The sequence below is a fragment of the Sturnus vulgaris genome, chromosome Z (assembly GCF_052056855.1).
Source record: "Sturnus vulgaris isolate bStuVul1 chromosome Z, bStuVul1.hap1, whole genome shotgun sequence".
Taxonomy (NCBI): Eukaryota; Metazoa; Chordata; class Aves; order Passeriformes; family Sturnidae; genus Sturnus; species Sturnus vulgaris.
The window spans coordinates 44,148,417-44,170,592 of record NC_142283.1 but is presented as its reverse complement, the minus strand read 5'-3'; the positions used below and the strand labels follow the sequence as shown (position 1 = coordinate 44,170,592).

General features: G+C 41.3%; 1 protein-coding gene across 1 annotated transcript; it reads left to right on the top strand.

Moving 5' to 3' along the window:
* Positions 1-1,105: 1,105 nt before the first annotated feature.
* On the top strand, positions 1,106-8,000 carry LOC148219827 (uncharacterized). The gene is made up of 2 exons (XM_088156119.1): positions 1,106-1,241; positions 6,204-8,000. The coding sequence occupies exon 2, from the start codon at positions 6,246-6,248 to the stop codon at positions 6,945-6,947; it is 702 nt and encodes a 233-aa protein (XP_088012245.1). The 5' UTR covers positions 1,106-1,241; positions 6,204-6,245; the 3' UTR covers positions 6,948-8,000.
* Positions 8,001-22,176: the final 14,176 nt, after the last annotated feature.

Below are 22,176 nucleotides of genomic sequence, written 5' to 3'. Positions count from 1 at the left end.
CAATAAATACATGGCATCTACATGGTTTATGGATTTATGTGAGGCAGACAAAATCCATGTAAGTTCCTGAAGGAATCCAGCATCATCAAATTTTTATCAGCATATATCTGTGGATGGTAATAATACTGGATTTAGGATGAGGCAAATTTTTAAAAAGAGGCAAAATATTTGCAGATTTTAATTTGTGTGTGTGTGTGTGTGTGTGAATTTTCCTGCCCCTCATTTTCTCCAGCTGTAGAGGTTCAAAAGCTCAGAACTGAAAGAGGTATGAACAACCACCTAATAGGAACAACCACCTAATCTTTAAAATGGATACAATTTCAGGCATTTCTCATTTGACTGTTTTAATACTACCACCTTGGAAACAGTATTCCATTTTCTTATGTATTGCAGAGGGAAAACATCCCCCACTGTCATGTTACCTCTGTAAATGAACACTAGGAAAAACCACTGAAACTGGAGAATTTTTAGCAATGTAGAACTTGTCTGAGAGAAATATTAAGCCTCTGCTTGCAGAGAAATCCCAACTGCCTTTCATCACAAGGTACAGATAAATTATACTCATGTCTTTGCATCACTTTACATTCCATAATATCAGTTTAATTTGATCTAAGAACGCTAATGGGATATGAATAGCCTGTAATCCGTAAAACAGGACTGTAGAGAGCCTGGTGCAGGAATGGCTAGAAGAGAGAGGCCATAGTCAGATCAATTTAGTCAGGCTGACAAAGCAGGCCTCAGCCTCAAGGGCATAGCAAGAGGGAAAGCACGTAGACTTGTGATAAGATGAACAAAGACAGACTGTAAAAGAAGAACTAGAAGAACTCTGCTAGCCATGAAATTGCAAAAGTGTAGCTATAAACTTAGCCGATCAGCATAGTGACGCATATGGCAAGGCAACCAATGATGAGCTTAGCTTTTGCAATATGCATGAGTTAATTAAGCACTGTATTTAATCGCCACTCTAATTATCAATAAACGAGACTTCGCAGATGACCGAATTGGTGTCCGTGTCTCCCTTCTCCGACAAATGGTGACCCCGACGTGTGCCTCCGTCGCTAAAAAAGAAAACGGGGGAGAACGCGCCACGGTCGGTTAAGTTGAGCTTGGGGCCTGCTGCAACCGGGTCGGTGTCAAACGACGTAGGAAAGACACCCTCAGGAGCTACAGAGGTGGTCCTGGGCCATACGTGCTGCCGAAGCCGGAGAGTTGCAACGGCGCCGACGGTAAAAAATGGACAGGCAAGCAGCATATGATTTATTTATAGCACATATAGATAAGTTAGGGCTAAAAGAGCTTAATCCCAGGAAGGACATACCGGGGTTGTTAGCCTGGGGTTCTGCTAAAGGCTTATTCACTAACCCTCATAGTGTGCATGAGTTAAATGAGTGGCGTAAGTTAGGGGATGTACTGTGGGAGGCAGTATTAGGAGATGATAAGACAGCAAAAAAGTTAGGAAAAATTTGGCAAGTAGTTCATAACGCGCTCTTAAAGCAACAGGCAGAGAAAAGGGCGGCACAGCAGGCAGTAGAGGCATATAAAAGAAATGCTCAGTATGGTGATAATGAGCCCCTTGCACCAAGCACAAGAAGGGTTGAAATACCTATTCTTAGAGACGCGGCAGGAATGGCTGATGGGGCTAGTTGCACTTGGCCCTCTGCACCCCCCTCAGAAGAACTGGGAAATAATGCTGCTAAAGCAGAGGAGGTAATTGCAGAGAGCGAAATATCCCAACCTTGCGGCGTAGAATCCCCTTGTCGGCCTGAACCTAGCATCCCTAAACCTGCCAGTGAGCCAGATCCTGTCCCTAGGGCGGAAAGCGACCTGCGGGGGGAAGTGGCAAGGCAGAGGAGGGAGGCATGGAATATGCTAGCTAGACACGGCCTGGAGACTGGGGATGACGCCGCTGTGAGTGCAGTCAAAGTCTGGACCTTTCCTGTAACATACACACAGGGAGTAAACCAACAAGGACAAGCTGTACAAGTGGGAGAGTATGAACCACTTGATTGGAAGTTGCTAGCACAGTTACGGCAGACAGTGAGTCAGTTCGGTTTTCGCAGTGAGCCAGCCAAGCAAATGCTAGACTATCTATTTGACACATATTTGTTACTGCCAAATGATCTAAAAAGCATAGCAAAATTAATTTTCACACCACATCAGCAAATGCTGTTTAATGCTCACTGGCAAGCTCTTGTTGCCGAGGCAGTTGCGGTACAAAGGGGTCAGGGTGATCCCTTAGCCGGAATTACAGCAGATGAATTAATGGGAGTGGGTGCATTCCGCAGGTCAGAAACTCAGTTACTCCCGGGGGCTGACAGGGTTAGAGAAGCCATGCGAATCGTAAGAACTGCTATTGATCAGGTAAAAGATAGCTCAGGTATACCTATGTATATGGGAATAAAACAAGGAAGGGAAGAATCCTTTGGGGACTTTGTAGATAAGGCTACCGCTGCTATCGACAGGGCAGGAGTTCCAGAGTATATGAGAGGGGCAATGTTAAAGCAATGTGCGTTACAAAATAGCAATGAGGCAACAAAGAGGGTATTGTCAACTCTAGGAGCTAATTGGACAATAGAAGAGGCATTAGAAAGAATGGCGCTGCAGCCATCAGGGTCACAGGTTTTCTTAATTAATGCACTAAAAGAAATAAGCTTAGGGCTGCAGAAACAAGCTGAATCCACACAGTCACAGGTACTAGCTGCTCTTGCCCCGCTCCGTGCTTCCACAGCAGCACCGGCCGCAGCAAACAACCGCCGACCTCCTTCAACGCGATGCTTTAGATGCGGAAACGGAGGCCATTTTCGACGAGACTGCCGAGCCTCAGGAGTGTGGTGCCAGAACTGCCAAAACAACACCCACAACACGTCAGCTTGTCGCCGCCAATCGGGAAACTCCAGGCGGAGCGCGCCCGGCAGCCGCGCCCAGACACAAGTAGCCGCCGTAGCATCAGCGCCATCTCCTGTCTGCAACCAGCCACAACAGGGAGCCTGGGACTTGACTTGGCAGCCGCAGTAAAAACATCATTATTAACAACACGCCCCGCTAAAGTCCCAACTGGAGTACAAAGCCCGGTAACTATTAAAGGACAAGCTTTTGGAGGACTAATAGTGGGACGCTCATCGAGCTCCATTTTAGGATTGTTTGTACTACCAGGTGTCATCGATGCAGACTACACTGGGGAAATACAAATAATAGTTTATACTCCTTTTCCTCCTCTAACGATTGAAGCAAATCAACGTATTGCTCAATTTATTCCACTTCCACAGTTGAGCCGGGGTGTTCAACCACAAACACAAACCCCGCGCAAGGACCAAGGTTTTGGGTCCTCTGGTGTTGCTCTGCTCACAATGGATCTCAATACTAGACCCAAAAAGGAGGTGAAGTTCACCTATGCAGGACGTACAATAAAAATGATGGGACTTTTAGACACTGGAGCAGATACCAGCATTGTTTCTCCAGAAAAATGGCCCTGTGATTGGCCATCATTACAAACCACGGATACCGTGACGGGCGTCGGAGGGTTTACCCTCGCAAAGAAAACGCCCCCAATAAGGGTTACTATAGATGGGCAAGACTTGGTAACTGTGTTATCAGTAGTTGCGTTACCACCCATGGTACATTGTCTAATTGGAAGGGACATTTTAGCTCAACTTGGAGTTGTTCTATCCAACGAGCACCCTTTGGGGTAATTGCCATTGCTTGGACTTTCCCAATCCCAATCACCTGGACTACCAATGAACCGGTAATGGTTAAGCAATGGCCTCTAAAAAGGGAAAGTCTAATACAAGCACATCAACTCGTGAAAGAACAATTTCAACAAGGACATTTAAAACTTTCCACAAGTCCATGGAACACGCCAATTTTTGTGATTAAAAAGAAATCAGGGAAATATCGTCTTCTGCATGATTTAAGAGCAGTAAATAATCAAATGGAAGCAATGGGAGCATTACAACCGGGACTTCCCAATCCAGCCATGCTCCCACAACATTGGCCTCTTTTAATTATTGATTTAAAGGACTGCTTTTTTACTATAGCCTTACACCCCCAGGATACAAAAAGATTTGCATTTACCCTACCGGCAATTAACAGGGGGGAACCTGACAAGAGATATGAATGGACTGTACTTCCACAAGGTATGAAAAACTCACCTACTTTGTGCCAATTATATGTTGATGCAGCTTTGCAACCCCTAAGACTAAAATGGCCCAACACAATTATTTACCACTACATGGATGACATCCTGTTTGCCCAGAAAACAGCATTTACAGATGCTCAAATGCAGGAAATTCAGAACACCTTAGCAAAAGCATCTCTCATAATAGCTCCAGAAAAGATACAGCAATCTACACCATGGAAGTACCTAGGATGGACTATTACAAATCAAATCGTACGGCCACAAAAACTTCAAATTGCAACAAAAATCACCAATCTAAATGAAGCACAACGCTTACTAGGAGATCTACAGTGGCTCAAACCAATTGTTGGAATACCCAACTCTCTGCTAGAATCTCTCAGGCCACTACTTAAAGGAACTGATCCAACCACACCTGTAACCATGACACCACAACAAAAAGACGCTCTCAATGGCATTATTCGCTGCGTCAATGAAGGATTTGTCTCCCGCCGGGATGTATCATTACCTATAGACCTTACTATTTGGAATACTCCTGATCATCTACTTGGAGCACTTACACAGACACAAAAGAAAACGGGGGAGATACAGGTACTAGAGTGGATAACTCCACCTTTACAAGCAAAAAGGACAATCAGTACAAAAATCGAACAAGTAGCTACCTTGATTCGTAAGGGTCGGATAAGGATTCTGGAAATTACCGGAACAGGTCCGACCGCAATCCACCTACCCATGAAAAAGGAGGACTTAGATTGGTACCTCCTCAACTCTGAGGACTTACAAACGGCTTTGCTGGAAGCTGGAGCAGCAGTCAACACAGGACCGCTGACACCACGTCATCTTCAGTGGTTAGGAAATTGGGACTGGGTATTAAAACCAACACGATCGGAACAGCCGATAGCGGGTGCCATCACAGCATTCACGGATGCCGGAAAGAAATCGAGGAGGGCAGCCATCACCTGGAAAGAAGGCCCTCGATGGAAAAAGCAGATAATAGACGCTGTTCCAGAGGACAGTTTACAAACATTGGAATTGCTTGCTGTTGTGTGGGCACTAAGTGAACTGCAAGGGCCTTTGAATGTGGTCACTGATTCATTTTATGTTGCAGGAGTAGCACAGAGAATTGAGGACGCCTCTGTGAAAGAGGTGCAAAACAAAAGACTCTATGAACTCTTGTTGCAGCTAAAGCGAGCAGTAGGGGCAAGGTTTAAGCCTTATTGTATCATACACATCAGAAGCCACAAGTGGGATGTAGGCTTGGGTGAGGGCAACGCCAGGGCGGATAGACTGGTTATGAATGTAGCAGATGATAGGGGGATTGAGGCAAGAGAGTCACACACACGATTTCACCAGAATGCTAAGGGATTAGTGCGCGAGTTCAAAATAGGCATACAAGAAGCTAAAGCAATAGTGAGAGCTTGTCCCACCTGTAGTCATCACAACAGTGGGGTGGGTCTTGGGTGTGGGGTAAATCCTCGGGGTCTAGAAAGTAATGAAATTTGGCAAATGGACGTTACACACGTTGCAGAATTTGGTAGGCTCAAATACGTACACGTCACAATAGACACCTACAGCAAGTACATTTGGGCTACCGCACAAACAGGAGAAAAGGCAATCCATGTAATAAGGCACCTAACAAGTTGCTTTGCAGTCATGGGAATGCCTAGGGAAGTAAAGACCGACAATGGACCAGCCTATGTCGGCAAGAGAGTAAGCCAGTTCATGAGACTCTGGGGAATTAAACACATCACAGGAGTACCACACTCACCCACAGGACAAGCCATAGTAGAAAGAGCCAATGGGACACTCAAACAGTACCTACTCAAGCACAAATCCATAGATGATCCACAAGAAAGGTTAGCTAAGGTTCTTTATGTTATGAATTTTTTGTGTGTGTTTGGGGAAGAGTCAGAGCCGCCTGCAATTAGGCATAGAGGGAAAAAAGAAGGTAACAAGGAAGAAGGCACAAAAGCATGGGTAAAGTACCGGGATCCAAAAACAGGGATATGGAATGGCCCCGCTGAGGTAATATACTGGGGCAGAGGTTATGTTTGTGTTTCTACTCCCACAGGAACAGTTTGGGTCCCTGCTAGGTGGGTGAAACCCATCCTAAATGAGCGAGTTGGTGGAAAGATTCCTGAGGACACCATTAGCTCCAGACGACCGAGAGCGGATACAACAGAAGTTGACGGTGACCTTACGGCCCTATTTACAAAAACTAGCACCATATAAACGCGCTGTCCGCAAGGCACTACAACAGCCGCCACTGAACTGGGTGGAGTGGATCGAGTATCACGCCTACCACGCCTACCGGGAGGAACAACGCCTTAACGGTCGCCCTTGTTGCGCGTGTGGAAAAGCGTGGTGTGAAGCTTGGGTGGCTCTAAAGTGTGGGGGCTGTGGGGACTGCTCATGGGTAAGACAAAGAGCAGTATATAAATTGTGGTGCCAAGAGTGTCAAAGGAAAGACCAAAGACGCTCAAGCTGGGGTGCAGCATTAGAGGGGGAAGCAGGAGTACCGTTTGTACAAGTCCGGAGTGTATATGAAGCACCAGAACAGCTTATGTTAGCTTGGGCCCGGTGGGAAGTAACTAATTGGCTCTGGAGGCAGAAAATCACTGCAAAATCTTGCATTGTTGCTGCCAGGTGCATGACTAAAGTGCCATATCTACCTTTCCCTCGGGTAGGACCAGTTAAGCCAGGTACTGACCCTGAAGAAGTATTAGACCAGTGCATAGAAAAGGTAAAGCAGTGGCACATAGCAGCAGACAATCCAAAATACAGGAGGGAGAAGCCACGTAAGCAACGAAAATGATACTCATCACACTGCTTATGCTTACTAACTTTGCTTACACAAATGCTTTTCCAATGGAGTACACACCTAGAGAAAATGTATGGGTAACATTTGCTAACATAACAAAGCAAGAATCAATCTGCTTGAGCTTGGGGGGAGCGCAAAATCCTTTCAAAACTTGTCTTGTAGGATTGCCAGTTTGGAAACCAAAAGAGTTTGCAGGGTATCTTAATAATAGCAACCTACCTACAAAAGGGGATGACGATTTGTTGCAGGGTTGTACTTTCCCTAGTAGTAATCCCTCACAACATGATGGATGCTGGCAATGTGAATTTGTCCTAGCTTTAGGCAAAACCTTAGCCTCCCCTCCGGAAGAGATTGACCTCTTCGGAAGCACTAACGCATCAATGGGAAGAAATGCAGGAGGATGGTTTAGTTTTATGCCCTTAGAAAACAAAAACTTTGCAACCCTTGATTCAGCCCTTACTGGTCTATCAACAATTCATACTCAACTCTACTCCAAATGTAATGGTAGGTACATTACAAAGGCAAGAGCACTACCCCCAGGAATATTTTTAATTTGTGGGGATCGTGCTTGGAATGGTATTCCAGTGAGGCCACAAGGGGGACCCTGCTATCTAGGGAAACTAGCCATGTTTCATCCCAATGTAACTACTCTCATGCAACTTGCAGGCAATGCCAATCGAACAAAACGCAGTTTACACGATCTTGACTGCACCGGCATAGGGCAGCCACATTTTTGGAGTGACTTTAGACAGGTAGCAACTGCTGTACTCCTCCCTCACGCAGCAGCCAGGAAAGCTATGGCCCTAGCCGAACAGTTAGGGTGCTGGGCAAAAGATGAATTTAACACCACCTCTCAGGTGTTAGACATGATGGCCAGGGATGTCTCAAGTGTTAACCATGCAGTACTGCAAAACAGAGCAGCCATTGATTTTCTACTACTAGCGCAGGGACACGGTTGTGAGGAATTTGAGGGAATGTGCTGCATGAATTTGTCTGACCACTCTAAATCCATTCACAAAAAGATACGAGACATACAAAACAGATTACATGACCTAAAGGAGAAAGATGGTTGGGACATTGATGAATGGCTTAAAAGCCTGGGCCTTGGAGGATGGATTCGGACCATCATTAAGTATGCTATCATGGTCTTAGGCGTATTCTTATGCTTAGCTTTGTTGCTTCCTTGCTTAATAACTTGCTTACAAAACTTCATTCAAAAAACTGTCAGCAAGGCTTGGCACACTAATCTTCTCGCTCAAAAAGAAAACGGGGGAAGTGTAGAGAGCCTGGTGCAGGAATGGCTAGAAGAGAGAGGCCATAGTCAGATCAATTTAGTCAGGCTGACAAAGCAGGCCTCAGCCTCAAGGGCATAGCAAGAGGGAAAGCACGTAGACTTGTGATAAGATGAACAAAGACAGACTGTAAAAGAAGAACTAGAAGAACTCTGCTAGCCATGAAATTGCAAAAGTGTAGCTATAAACTTAGCCGATCAGCATAGTGACGCATATGGCAAGGCAACCAATGATGAGCTTAGCTTTTGCAATATGCATGAGTTAATTAAGCACTGTATTTAATCGCCACTCTAATTATCAATAAACGAGACTTCGCAGATGACCGAATTGGTGTCCGTGTCTCCCTTCTCCGACACAGGACCTTAACATAATGCTTTAGAAATCACATGACAAAACCCTCTCCCATTTAGGAGGTTAATATGAAATATGGATAGGTGCAGCTGTCTTAGAATACCTGGAACAGAACATATCAAACTGTAAAAATGCCTATATGTAAAAAAGTTTAAAACTTGGTGACACCTTGCTGTATGACTCATGAGAACTGAATTAAATGAAAGAAGACAGGAAGAGCTAGAAATCTAGCCTGTGTTTATACAAAACATTCCAGCTGTTGTAATTTTCCTTCATTACTTAACATCTGTGTAAAAATCTCCTGCTTTTTTAGAGAGAAAATGTTTCTAGATTTGGCATGTAGATCTTACTGAAGCCTTAGTTCTTAACTTCAATATGTTAACTATTATGGCATTGAAATAGTTGTATTTTTAATGAGGGCTTTGATTAATCAGGGCAAAAATATCCTAAATGTTTTACTTTTAGAAGTAAAAATTTCTTACACCTTCATTAGACAGAGAAAGCACAGATACTTCTGAGTAAAGCACTTGGAATAAAGTAATGCAGCTTGCCTAATTTCAAGATACTTCAATAAGCCAAGGGAAAACAGTATTTTAAAACGGTACTAGGCAAAGGGTCCAGTATTTGACTGGGGTGAGTTGGAGCAGTTCCTTCTGCTGAATCTTTACAGTTCACAGCTCAGAACCATTTTTTGATTACACAGACCTGTAATTTCTAGTGATTTCATTGCTGCTGTTTGAGAAGTGATGGTCATCTGTACAATAAGGATGGGATGTAGGAAGCTTCTACAACACCATGCCTTAGGATTTTCCAGCCCATGGAACTCAGCTGTAAAAGATACTTAGACTTGCAATCCTATGGTCTTTCTAGTACCTGCAGAGAGGTACTTCCCATCCCATAGCACTGTAAATCGTAGAATGGAGTGGAAAGGGGGAGAGCTAATCCGAAAAATAGTTAAATAATTCTGATGTCTTTACTCTTTGCCAGCATCAGAGAATCTCCTTAAAGGGAACTTTAATTTGTGGCATCCTTGTTATATCCATTCAGAAAAGATTTAGCTACAATCACCATCAGCAGAAGATTAATTTAAAAAGCATAGAGCTTCAAATCAGGTAGGGAACTAAATGCACATTGATTGAATGAGAAAAGAAGCTCATCAGTGCTCCAAATATTCTGTGAAGATAAGGTGCTGGCTAAATAGTTTACTCCCCTCTCCTCTAGCAAAGATTTCGTACTTTGATTTCAGAAGCTTTTGGGATAGTAGCCTGAATATCGTTTCTGACAGACAGAGATCAGTGGGAGGTGGACTTTGAATATTAAGATTTTCTGGAATTGCACCTCGTGAAAACATACAACCTTGTAAATTCACTTACGCTTAAACTGGAATGGATAAAAATCTAGGGGTCAGTGAAAGGCTATAATGTTCGCAGATATATTTCATGCAACATGGTGCTGTTTTTCTTGAAATTTTATCTGTGCCCAGTTTCACTATTTGAAGGGTAACTTACTAATGCACTGATGCTGATCATTCAGCTCGCTGATCCTGAAATGTCCTTGTATCTCAGGGAAGAAAAAGAAGATTTCTAAGTTTGGAATTAATCTGGTACTGCAAGTGTACATTAATTATGATTTCATTTGTCTTTCAAATATATAATGCAAGCTCTTTAACAAAGCATTTCCTTAATAACCACATTAGAAATGGAGCCTCATACCTCAATCAAAGCAATACACTTTAATTTTTACTGCTTTTGAATCAATAGGGAAAATGGTAGGATAGTAAAACATTTCAAAAGAAACATACAAAGTTCATGTTCGAAATGAAGAATTATTTCGGCACAGTCTTGATTTGTAAAGTAATCTGCATATATTCAACACATCATCACCAAGAGACAATTAGCTATCAGTGGGAAAAAAGCACTGAATTTTACTGAAAACAGATATTAATTTCTCTTAGAGAGTCATTAATTTGTAAAAAAATCAAAGTAACAACTAATACACGGAAGTTATTTTAAAATATGTTCTCTCATGCTATAAAAATATTTGTGATTTGGATAGGAGTCCTAGTATCAGCCAAGGACAGGGTTAATTTTCCAGAGCAGCTGGGAGGGAGTGGAGCCTGGTGCTCTGTGGTGTGTCTGAATTGTTACTCTATATCACCTCATATCCTTGCTGGGGTGGAAGTAGGAGATTTTGGGAAGAAGAGGGTTATGGCATCAGCTGGAAAAAGTAAAGGGGCCAGGCAGGGAGGTCATTGCCATTTTGTTCCTTTTCTGAGGGAGCAAGAGGCTAATGGAGCAGTGGGGTGGCTCTGACAGCAGTCACATCACATCAGGTTGGACTCAGCTAGCATTTTTTCATAAAATCACCCTCTTTCATACACTATACTTCTTAGTATTGTTGCTGTTACTGTGTGTTTTCTTATTTCTTTGCTGTTTCCAGTAAACTATTTTTTTCTCAACTTGAGATATTTGCCTTTTGTGTCTCTCACCTGAGGGGCTGGAGGGACTTGAGCAGCTGCATGGGGTTTAATTTCCAGCTGGGCTTAAAACACGCAGTAGCTCCTGTCAATTTCTCAAACATGGGAAGAATGTTGCTCCAATGTGGTTAATGGCAAAGGAAATGGATTTGACTGGCTTGTAATTTTACCACTTAGAAAACTAACTGGTTTGACTCTTGATGACTGCAGATGGATGCAGCTCCAATAGAGCCTGTGATTTGCACCAGTCGGGTGCCTAATCTATACACTTCTGTAACAAGTAGGAGTTAGTTTGCAGGTACAGAGAGCCTCTCTGTTACTAACGCTGCATTATCCTAGTGTGAATGAGAAGAGAATGAATTGTGTGTGCCTAATGTCTCCTACTCTTTTAGATCTTGAGATCTAAAAATTGCAAAATAAAAGCTTTTTTCCCTTATAACTGAAGGGAAAAAACAATATTTACCCAGTTTTAAAACTGACTGTTCACTAAATGGGTACTCCCAATTAAGGTCTCCTCTGTGCTTTTCTTCAAATTTTTAACAGTAGCCTATAAACCTCAGGTAGACAGAGTGGTGATGAGGGTCTCTGCTGCATTAGTGTGAAAATTACAGAGCTGTAATTTCCTCTTAGGTTTGATTTTTTGAGGTTTTTTTTTCCCCAGAGGAAGACTAAGGGACAAGGTTTGTTATTGTTCCTAACCAATAAAAGCAATGGTACAACAATTCTTCCATTTGAATAAGGAATTTCTCTTTGGGTAAACACAGAGGTGAGTCAGGCAAAGAAATGATGAGATTTCGGCAATGCATTATTTTACCATATGGAACTAAGTTATGTTGAAACAGTTGAGGCCAGCCAGTTTCATTCTTGTGCTCTACAGAATACACTCAAAACCAAAACCCTCCTCCTTTGCTTTTGTCCTACTCTATTTTTTGTAAGCCTGTTGTTCTTTTGTTTCTGTTCTGCACAGAGATGTATACACAGCTTAACCTGGGTGAACAAGATATCTTCATATTGTGAATTTTGGAAATTTCCCATTTGCACATAAAGACAATTATCCTCAGGCTGCCTTTTCAGACGTTTCTAATGTACTTTTCTTACCTAAATCCTTCAGATTTACATAAACAACTTCTAAACCACTTCCAAGGCCAGTGTGTGGAATAATTGAATATACATCCCAATTTCTGTGTTTTACACAAGCAACATTCCTCTGTTTTTTCAGCAGCTGCTCAACACAGTCACATGCATGCAGCAGGAAAACAGAAGGAATCTATATGCTGGTTAATCAAGGCAATGATGACATCTTGATAAACAGGACCCCAAATAATAAATTGATCAGAGTAGAAATAAATGGGCAGACTCTTAACAGAACATTGTAAAGACCAGAATACTATCTGTATGAGAGATGCAAGATTTCATTTTGTTACTTCAGGAGTGGAATTACTGAAACCACAACTGCAATGTACAAAATAGCACATATATGCCATAAAAAGGGATGTACTTTTGTTTAGAAAGCTTCTTGAAATCTATATGGGAAAAAATTGTAGTCAAGGTCCACTGGTGTTGTGAAGGCCGTTCTCTTTGTTGGTAATCCTAAGCACAGCTGAATGTGTATTTATAAATCCCATGCATTTCATTCATGTTTTGGTCCCATAAACACATAACTAACATATTCTACAGCGTGGCACTTTTATGCAGTGATTTTTCTAATAAAAGAAGGAGAAAAGTCTATTTCCAAAGGGGAGGCCTGAGGTATTTATTGCTAAGGTCATTCCAAACATGCCAACATTTTCTATAAAGCTATATTGGTGGAGTTCAATTCCCAGAGTTGTGGGCCCACAGTTCTTTTAAATAGAAGGCTGAACCCTTTCCACATCTGAGAGTTCAGGTAAGCAGTGACAGCAGTTAGATCCCAAGGTAACAAGAGCAAGCCCGTGTTTCAAAACTTGCCAGAAATAGCAAACTTGGAAGGTAAGTGTATCAATTAGTTGCATGGGAGAAATGAAGAAAGATTCAGTTCTGTGATAGTCTAAGAATAATCCATAGATGCTCAAGATGTAGGCAGCAGCTTTAACCAGTTCCTGAAACAGACTGGAACTGAACATTGGTTGTCTTGGTGCTGATAATTAACAATTCTAGAGTTCAATAAGTGGAAACCAAACCTTTAGAAGAGGATATATTTTTTACTTTACACAATGCTCACTGGGTTTTCTGATGGGAAGAAAATGTGTCAGAACCTAACAGCTAAAACCTGAGCCCGTGCTAGAAATTAAAAATATGTTCAGGGCTCCTGATAGACCTGGATACTAGCTCTTCTATTGGTCTCTGTAGGTTAAAACTGGCTTGGAAATTCTTCTGTATTAGGAGTTACACTTCCAGTATAGAGACACAGAATTGTGGAATGCTTTGAGTTGGAAGGAACATTATCATCTAGTTCCAATGCCCATACCATGGGCAGGGACCTCTTCCACTAGACCAGGTTGTTCAAGATCCCATCCAGCCTGGCCTTGAACATTATTAGGGATGGGACATCCACAATTTCTCTGGACAACCTGTTCCAATATCTCAACCGCCCTCACAAAAAAAAAATTTTCTTAATATTGATTCTAATCTCTGCTCTTTAAAACTGTCCCACCTTGTCCTATAACTATCTGTCCACGTATAAAGTTGCTCTATCTCTTTATTTTATAAACTCCACTTAACTGCTGCAGACTGCAGTGGAGGCTGCCTGGAGCCTTCTCCAGGCTGAAAAACTTCAGCTCTGTCAGTCTTCCCTTGCAGGAAGATGCTCCAGCCATCTAAACATCTTAGTGACCCTCCCCTGGACCTGTTCTAACAGGTTGATGTCCTTTCTCTGCTGGGGACCCCAGAGCTGTATACAGGGTTCCAAGTGAGGTCTCACAGAGCAGAGCAGAGCAGAGGGAGAATCCCCTCCCTTGCCCTGCTGCCCATGCTGCTTTGGATGCAGCCCAGGATGAGCTTGATCTGGGCTGCAAGTGCACATTGCCAGATCATATTCGGTTTTTCATCTAAAAGTACACCCAGGTCCTTCTCCACGAAGGACTTATCCCATATAAAACATACAGACATATCTCCCTCCAATATAGACATATACGATATAAACCCCCTTGACACAGTCAGATATAACTGTGTTGTAAGCATATGCCAGACGATATTTGGCATTTTGTTTGTTTCTGTACCTAGTGTGAGACTAGATCTTAGCGTAAAATAGTAAAATTTATTCCTAGATAAATAGTAAAATAATTCCTGGACGACACCTCAGGTGAAGCTGAGTTGAGCAGGGAGAAAGTGTTCTCTGATGCCTCTCTGAAGGCACAAATGTGGGACAGCCTCACACCACATCACTGGAAGAACACAGACTCTGATTCAGCGTTAGACAAATGTATTAAAGTCCTTGCAATAAAAAAGGATTAAGCAAATTAATATTATTTATAACTCTGCCTTCCACAGAAAATAAGGAAAGAGTCAGTGAATTAGGTTCAATATCTACTGGTTTACTCTATAGAAGAGTATCACTCTTCTAAAGTATGAAGGAATTTGATGTGTAGTTTATACAGAGCCAACAGCACCTGATATAATTATTCATATTGTGCGGTATTAAGAGGTCTCAAGATGCTGTCTTTATCAGGTGTAAACTTTGTCAGGCTTTTCACAGCTGGAAATTAATTTTAATTGTGCATACAGCTATTTATGTGTATTATTTGCACACTCTGCCTGTTACACTGCTTTAGAGTGTTTATGAATACTTTTACTAACTCTGTAACCTCTCCTAATGAACATAATACAGTGAGACAGACCATTTCATATATTGAATATATATATATTCAATATGTATATTCATATATTCATATTGGTCAACTGCCTTTTTTTTCCCTGAGGTATGACAGGAATAATGCCTCCTTGCATGCTAGCCTTTGACTGGAGGTCAGCGACCTCCAAACACAAAACTTGCTCTTTCAGTGTTCTTGTCTTTATCCAAGTGGAACAAATCAGTGGTCTTGACTTGCAAAGCCAGTTAAACTACAATACAAAACCTTGCTGAATCTGCAAGTCAAGAATTGTATTGAATTAATGAAAACCAAAGGGAATTCCCATATTACAGGTTCATTATTGTAAGAGATCCTAGCTAAAAAACTATGAAGTAATATTATTAGTTGATAATGCATAAGAGATGAAATAAGTGCATCACTGTGTAATTCTGTGCAATTTATGGGCAATATTCTAAGTGTAAAATTGCCATTTTCAGACTTCCAAAGGAGATACTCCAAGGGCACTGGTGGGATTTAGGAGGCCAATCATGGTTAGATTTTTGATAGAAATTAAACTACTGAGGCTCAGATGCCTATTAAAAATATAATTAAAAATATAATTAGTACTGATGCTGAACAGCAACTAGGCTTCTAAACACTATGTATGTTGGTAGGAACCTTTTTCTGTAACTGCAGAAGTGCACAATCAACAGGGACAAACCTTTCTTGTTAGATCACTCATTCATTTCATCCTCATCATCGCTTGATCACTGATAAAATCCAAGTCCCAAACTGTGACTGCCCCCCTCCTGCAAATGGGATGCCAGCTGCATTCACTGTTAAATAAGGAAAGACTAAAAATGCTCACTCTTCTTTATTTGCAGTACTTTTTTAGAATTATTGACTGTTGAGTTACCTGTAATATATACCTTTAGCAAAGAGTCATAATTTTAAGGATTTATTATTTTTCATCACTGACTTGTCTCACCCATGGTAGCTCTGCTTCTGGAGCAGAACTGAGATACATGGGAATTTACATGGGATTTATATGGGAAAAAGCTCACCTCATTTCCTTAGTACGTAAAGGTGACTTCAGTTGCAATTAAGTTCACTATGGTTTATATGCACTAAGTTTAATACAATGTTAATGCTGAACAAAACAGTATGCTAAAGAATTTCACCATCCTGACAGGTGTCTGGGATGACTTTTTGTGGGAATACATTGTAAATCTGATTCATTGGCAGTGACAAAAAAGCCTAAAATGTAAGGAATGAGCACCTGCAAGAAGTGTGCACACTGTTCTTTTGAGTGTCTGTATTACATGATTTCTTTCAATTGTATGTCTTTCTGTCAGCCTGCAATTACTCACTATGATTTTTCTCTATTACTTACACTATTTAATTTCTACTTTTTGCCTGAAAATAGTTTATTTTTTAAATTGTTTTGTCGTTTTCCTATGGGTTCTCCTGGGCCTGTTGTTCCCATTCCGGTTAGCTTCTGTTTGTTTGTAGCAACGACTGTGTATAATAGTGGCCTCAGATTTCTAGAAGCTATTACTCTTATAGACAGGACACTTCATTGATTGTTCTGAATGTAACATGTTTCAGCAATAAGATTAATGGACATGAGATCCCAAGATGACAAATTGATGAGGCTTTTAAACTAAGGGGCTGTGCAGCTCTGTGATTTCTTTTCAAATATGCAATTTGAAAAGCTTGACAGAGTTCACAATTAAAAAATGAGGCAAGAAAAGACATTAAGAGTTAAACACAGGTTTAGACCCTTTTCTTAGCAGGAATTGTCTCAAACATCTGCTTTGTAATGGAACATAAGTACATCTTACTATTTTGAAGAAAGAAAGAGAGCCAAGTTACTGCAGAGTGTACTAGCACGGTCCCTTCTTCCACACTGTGGAGAAAAGAGGCTCCATGTTTCTGTCGACAGAACTGTCAGACCCTACAAGGTTTTCAAGTCAGAGTGGTTTCAGATGGACTGGAAGGGAGTGGAAGGTTTTGAAACAGGAGCTCCTCAGAAAGCAAGCTCTCAATTTTATTCTCTAAGGCTGAGAAGATATTGGCAAGCAGAGTAAGATACCACTTTTGCTTCCCTGAAATTATTTGCTGTGTTGAACCCTAGTCGATCTTTAAACTGAAACTCTCAAACAAGGCTCAGGTTCACATACTGAGAGTCCATCACCTTACCTCTGTAGTGGGCAGGTGGCAGACAGCATCTAATCTAAACAAGTGCATCATCTGTTGTTCAATGGAGGAAAACATTTGACTTGCATATTTTATGGAGTTCTTTAAGGTGTGGGTGAAGGAGTAGGACATCTACAATTCAGTATGAACCTATTGCAAAAATAGCCATCAAGCAACAAAACACAAACGAAAATGAAGATCACTGTTCAGGAAAAAAGTGTATGCTGATCAATATGGAAAACAGTAGCACAGGGTGTACAGTGGCTTACCTTTGTCTGTGTGTAACAGTAGTTTAAGCATTTTCCACCACAGTCTTTGTCAGGTGTTAAGAAAGCATGTAAGTGTTTAAGACATTAACCACTTTTAATGGGGTGCTTTTTCTAACAGATGTAGAAAACACATCTTACCAGAGAAGGGGAGTAAATAAGATGTGATGTTTTAATGCATGGATGTTTTAAATGGTCATTGAAGTTTATTAGATCAGGATTCAAGAAGATATGATTTCTCTAGCAAAACTTGAGCTATTCAATTTTGCAAGAAAGTATAAAATTCCTAACTGATAAAAGCTGTACTTTTCCAGAGGTGTAGTATATTGATCCCATGGAATTCATCATCACAGCCAGTAATCAAGAACAATAATCTAGCATGTGTAAAAAGAAAATAGGTGGCTACAGTCTCAAAATTTAGAGTTATTGCAGCTGTAAGCACTTAAAAAGGAATAGGTTTGTTAGACAGAGACTCTAGAAGTTAAACTGAATTTTAGCTACAAGAACTTAGATGAATACAGGACTTTTATTCTACTGCCACTCCTGTAACACTCTTACACATTCTTCTAGAGCATCCAGTGCTGGTCAGACCATGAAATGGAAAGATGGATTAGAGGGACTGAAGATCTTATTGCAGAACAATTCTGACTTTTTAAAGATGATATTCCAATTCTCTGCTTGCATGTAAATACCCTGGTCAATATAATTGAGATTGCTTCATTCTAATACTTCTCCGACTGTGTTTTTAGACTTGGAAGTAATTTTATTTACTGTTTTGTAAAATGCAAATGATGTAATTGTAAGTGATGGTAATAACTACATTGGAAACAAACTCCATATTAAACTGTCCAACACATAGTGGACTGTAAATTTGTTATACAGCTACCATAAACAGAATTTTTACCGTGTAGAGTACTACAAAACCAACTTTAGCTGTTATAAACAAGTCATACTACAAAGGCAGTGAGTTTACTATATCAGCTAACAAGCAGCAGACTACAATTTCATATTTGCATTTACCTATGGGCTTAAATGAAGAGACATAGAAAGAGTAAGTTCTTTTGGCCTTTGTTACTGCTGCAAGTCAGAGAAAAGTGGTCTCTGTAATACAACTGTGTAATAATATGAAGAAAAGCAAACATCTAAGTATCTAAGTAAACAGTATCTAAGCAAACATCTCCACCTTTCTAGTCTACAGAGCTTACAGTTTCAGTCACAACAAAGCATTAAAACTCTTCCCAGCTGGATCTGTCTCAGATGAATACACATCCCTTTGCATCAACTAATATCCTAAATGGCAAAGTTGTACCACAACAGGGTGTGCTTTCTAAGGGAGAAAAAAAGACCCTGAAGCCATTTGAGCTGAAAGTCTAGAATCATTGTAATTTCTGATTTTGTGGCACCCTGTGTCGATCAGTGTCCTGTTGTGCAAAGCCGTGTCTGAATGAATAATACAAAAGCATCTGAGCTCCCAAGAATTTAGATTTAAAGAGGGGATATTGTTAACTGAGGAGAATCATATAGCACTGTGTTGAGATGTACCCCTAATGCTATGATCTCTGTTTATGAATTATGGCTGTCTTCTGTCTAAGAACCCAGAAGTCCTCCAGCACACATCACTGCGACAACATTTATAAGTAAGACCATACTAGATACATACTACATGGGGGTTTTAATTTAGCATTGTGCTATGTATTAAAGGGGAGGGGTTTGTTTTAAAAAATGAAAAACAACACAGTGAGACTAAACCACCAGACCAAATCTGTGAGATTAAGCTGCCAGAACTAAAATGCCTGAACCATATGGTGCACAAGATAAAAACTGACATTTTTATTTTCCTGCAGATCCTTGAAAACTAAATGCACAACAGATGCAAAGAATCACCATTTTTGGGTCACAGTGCAAGACCGTTTAAAGTTCTGCAGTGCAATAAGCAAAGAGCTCATATTTATACAAGTTGTCAGAAGTCACTTAGATATAAGCAGAGTTGCTAAGTCTTGCCTGCAACATAATTTTCCTTCTAATATAATTTCTCATTTCCATGTAGAAGATATTGAGTAGGGCTCTGGAGGGCTATGTTTATCTTGTAACTCAGCCAATGCCCCAAGTGCCAGAATCATAGAAACATAGAACGGTTCGAGTTGGAAGAGACCTTAAAAATAATTGAGCTCAAACACTTCTGCTGTGAGCAGGGCACTTTCTACTCGACCACGTTGCTCAGAGCCCCACCCAGCTTGGTCTTCAACACCTCCAAGGATGGGACACAACCTCTCTGAGCAACTTGTTCCTGTGCCTCAACACCCTCACTTCAAAGAATTTCTTCCTAATGCCTAATCTAAAGCTACCCTTTTAAAGTCATTCTCCCTTTTCCTCTCCCCCTTTTATGTGCCCTTGTGAAAAGTCCCTCTTCGGCCTTCTTGTAAGTCCTCTTTAGGTACTGGAAGGCTCTTATAATGTCCCTCTGGAACCTTTTCTTCTGTAGGCTGAACAGCCTGTCGTCATAGGAGAGATCTTCCAGCCATGTGATCAACTTAGTGGTTCTCCTCTGGACTCCTTCCAACAGGTCTATGTCTTTCCTTCTCACCAGTCCAGAAAGATTCTTCCTGGAGTAGAGGGGTAGAATCAGGCAGAATCACGTCACCTGACCTGCAGCTCATGCCTCTTTTGGTGCAAGTCAAGGATACAGTTGGCCTTCTGGGATGCAAGTATGCAGACCTGAGTCATACTGAGCTATTTTTCTGCAAACATTCCCCCAGTTCATTCATACCAGGGCTAGTCTGGATCTATTCTCCACCCAGCCTCTATCTGTGTTTGGGGTTGTCGTGACCCATGTGCAGTAATATTAAAGTAAACCATGAACTTTGTGTAAGTATGTACTCTCATGGACTGCAAACAACTGGAACTTCTACTGAAGAGTTCTGCTGCCACATGCCACAGTATTTGAAATCTTGTCTGTATTTAAGACAATGATCTGTTGTCAAGGTCTGTATGAACTCTTGTTAGGCAGCAGTCCAACATTTCCTCTTCCTTACTACAAGGCTTTGTGAGCTATTTCATGTGGTCATTAGTACAAGAAGGGGGTTCTCTCATATCTTCACTGATTTAATTTTGTCCTGACTGCATTCAAGCCAAAGGCAGCAACTTTTTTTCCAATCATTTTGCAATAGGCAGGACATGGTAAGGCAAGTTATGCTTCTGAAAGCTTAAAACCTTAGAAACTATTCCTTGTTCTTTTTCTGTTTATTATATTTCTGACAAATTATTCAAGAAAGCAAAAGAGGTTGGGAATTCAAACGCACATTTTTTTCCCTGGAACATTCAAAATTAAAAAGATCTTAAGTATTTAGAAAGAAATTGTCTTCATTACTGATTTTGTATCTTAGCCCTAAACAATTATTATTATTATTATCTGATTTATATCAAAGACAACAAAGTACTTCCCAAGAAGTTTAGAGTCTGATTGGTAATGATACTTAAAATCTGCATGTTAGCACACTGAAAAACTTTCGAAATATAAATGAATTTTTAGAGGAAGTCTGAACTGAGGAATGAGATGCCACTGTTTCTGCTGTACAGTGGAAAGACTGGGCCCACGGGTTTTACACCTCTTGTGCTTCATGTCAGGGCCTGGAATCATCATGTCTCTCCAGGAGTTTTGGCCACTGGGATCTGCGACTGTGTTCCCCTAGTGCCAGGGCCTTCCAGATGCCCTACAAGGAGGCAGTGGCCAAAGCCCCTCCTGTCCTCTGGGAGCTGATTTTCAGCTGTGCCTTGAGCTGGGGCTGCCCTTTTGCTTCCTAGCTCACGTGGTGGCACAGCCCTGGCTGCTGACTCTGTTCTTCCCTCCTCAGGAGCCCCTACACCTGCTGGTCTCCAGGGGACAGCCAGTAAATCCCACCTGAAAGGTGAGCACTATTCACCTACCACTCCCTGAAAAACTCCATACTGGTGCCATTTGGAAGACAAGAGCTTCCCTGCCAGCAGCAGTGCACGGATCAGGCAAACCTTGCTTGAACAATAAAGGCCAACTGATTTCATCATCTTTCAGCTCTGCATGGTGGAAGAAGGGCATCTTCCACAAAAGCTGCAGTGAGAGGTCAAGTTACGATGATAAAGGCTCCAATCTGCAGTTCTACGGGAAGAAGGAAAAAAACAAAATTAGTGTTCCAGGTTGATACTTCAGGCTTCAAGCATCTATTTAGTATCATTCATACGGATTTAACCTTGAAGTACTTGTGAACGTCAGAACTGGTGCAAAGCATCTCAGCAGGCAAGTTAAAAGGCCTTCCAGAATTAAGTAGGAGTAAACTTGCAAATCAGCCCACAGGGTGATTTGCCATTTTTGTATAAACATTTTGGCTTTATGAAAAGGGAGGACATGCAGAGCACTTCTGTGCTGCTGCTGTGCTCCCAGCAATCCATAAAGGCCTAACCCCAGCATTAGATTATCAGATGCTCAGTTCACTAATCCACTAGCTATTACACCTGCATTCCAGAATTTTAATAAGAAATTCTACAGCTGAACCCTTTATATGCTCCTTGAAACAAAGACATCAGCTGTGTCTTCTTCCCTCCAAACTGGCAGGAAGATTCCCATGAGATATACTCCCTCTAGAAGAAATACATGTAACCTTGGGCTTAAATCCTAGAAGTTCTTATGAAAGGTGGAACTGGGTGTGGTAGTGGAATTCTGATAACACTGCAATTGAATGTTGCAGTGTTAACTGAGTTCCTCTTTGCTCTTATATCCTCCAGACATGTTCCTTTGGCTTAGATTTTATGAACAATGTCATAGGAAATGTATTTTCAGGTATATTAGTTTATATTCTAAGTAGACATTTCCCCAGGGAAATGGTTGATATCATGCCTTAG

Excerpts from the sequence above, each read along its gene's own strand:
- LOC148219827 (XM_088156119.1), top strand. The coding sequence starts at position 6,246 with ATGAGCGAGTTGGTGGAAAGATTCCTGAGGACACCATTAGCTCCAGAC.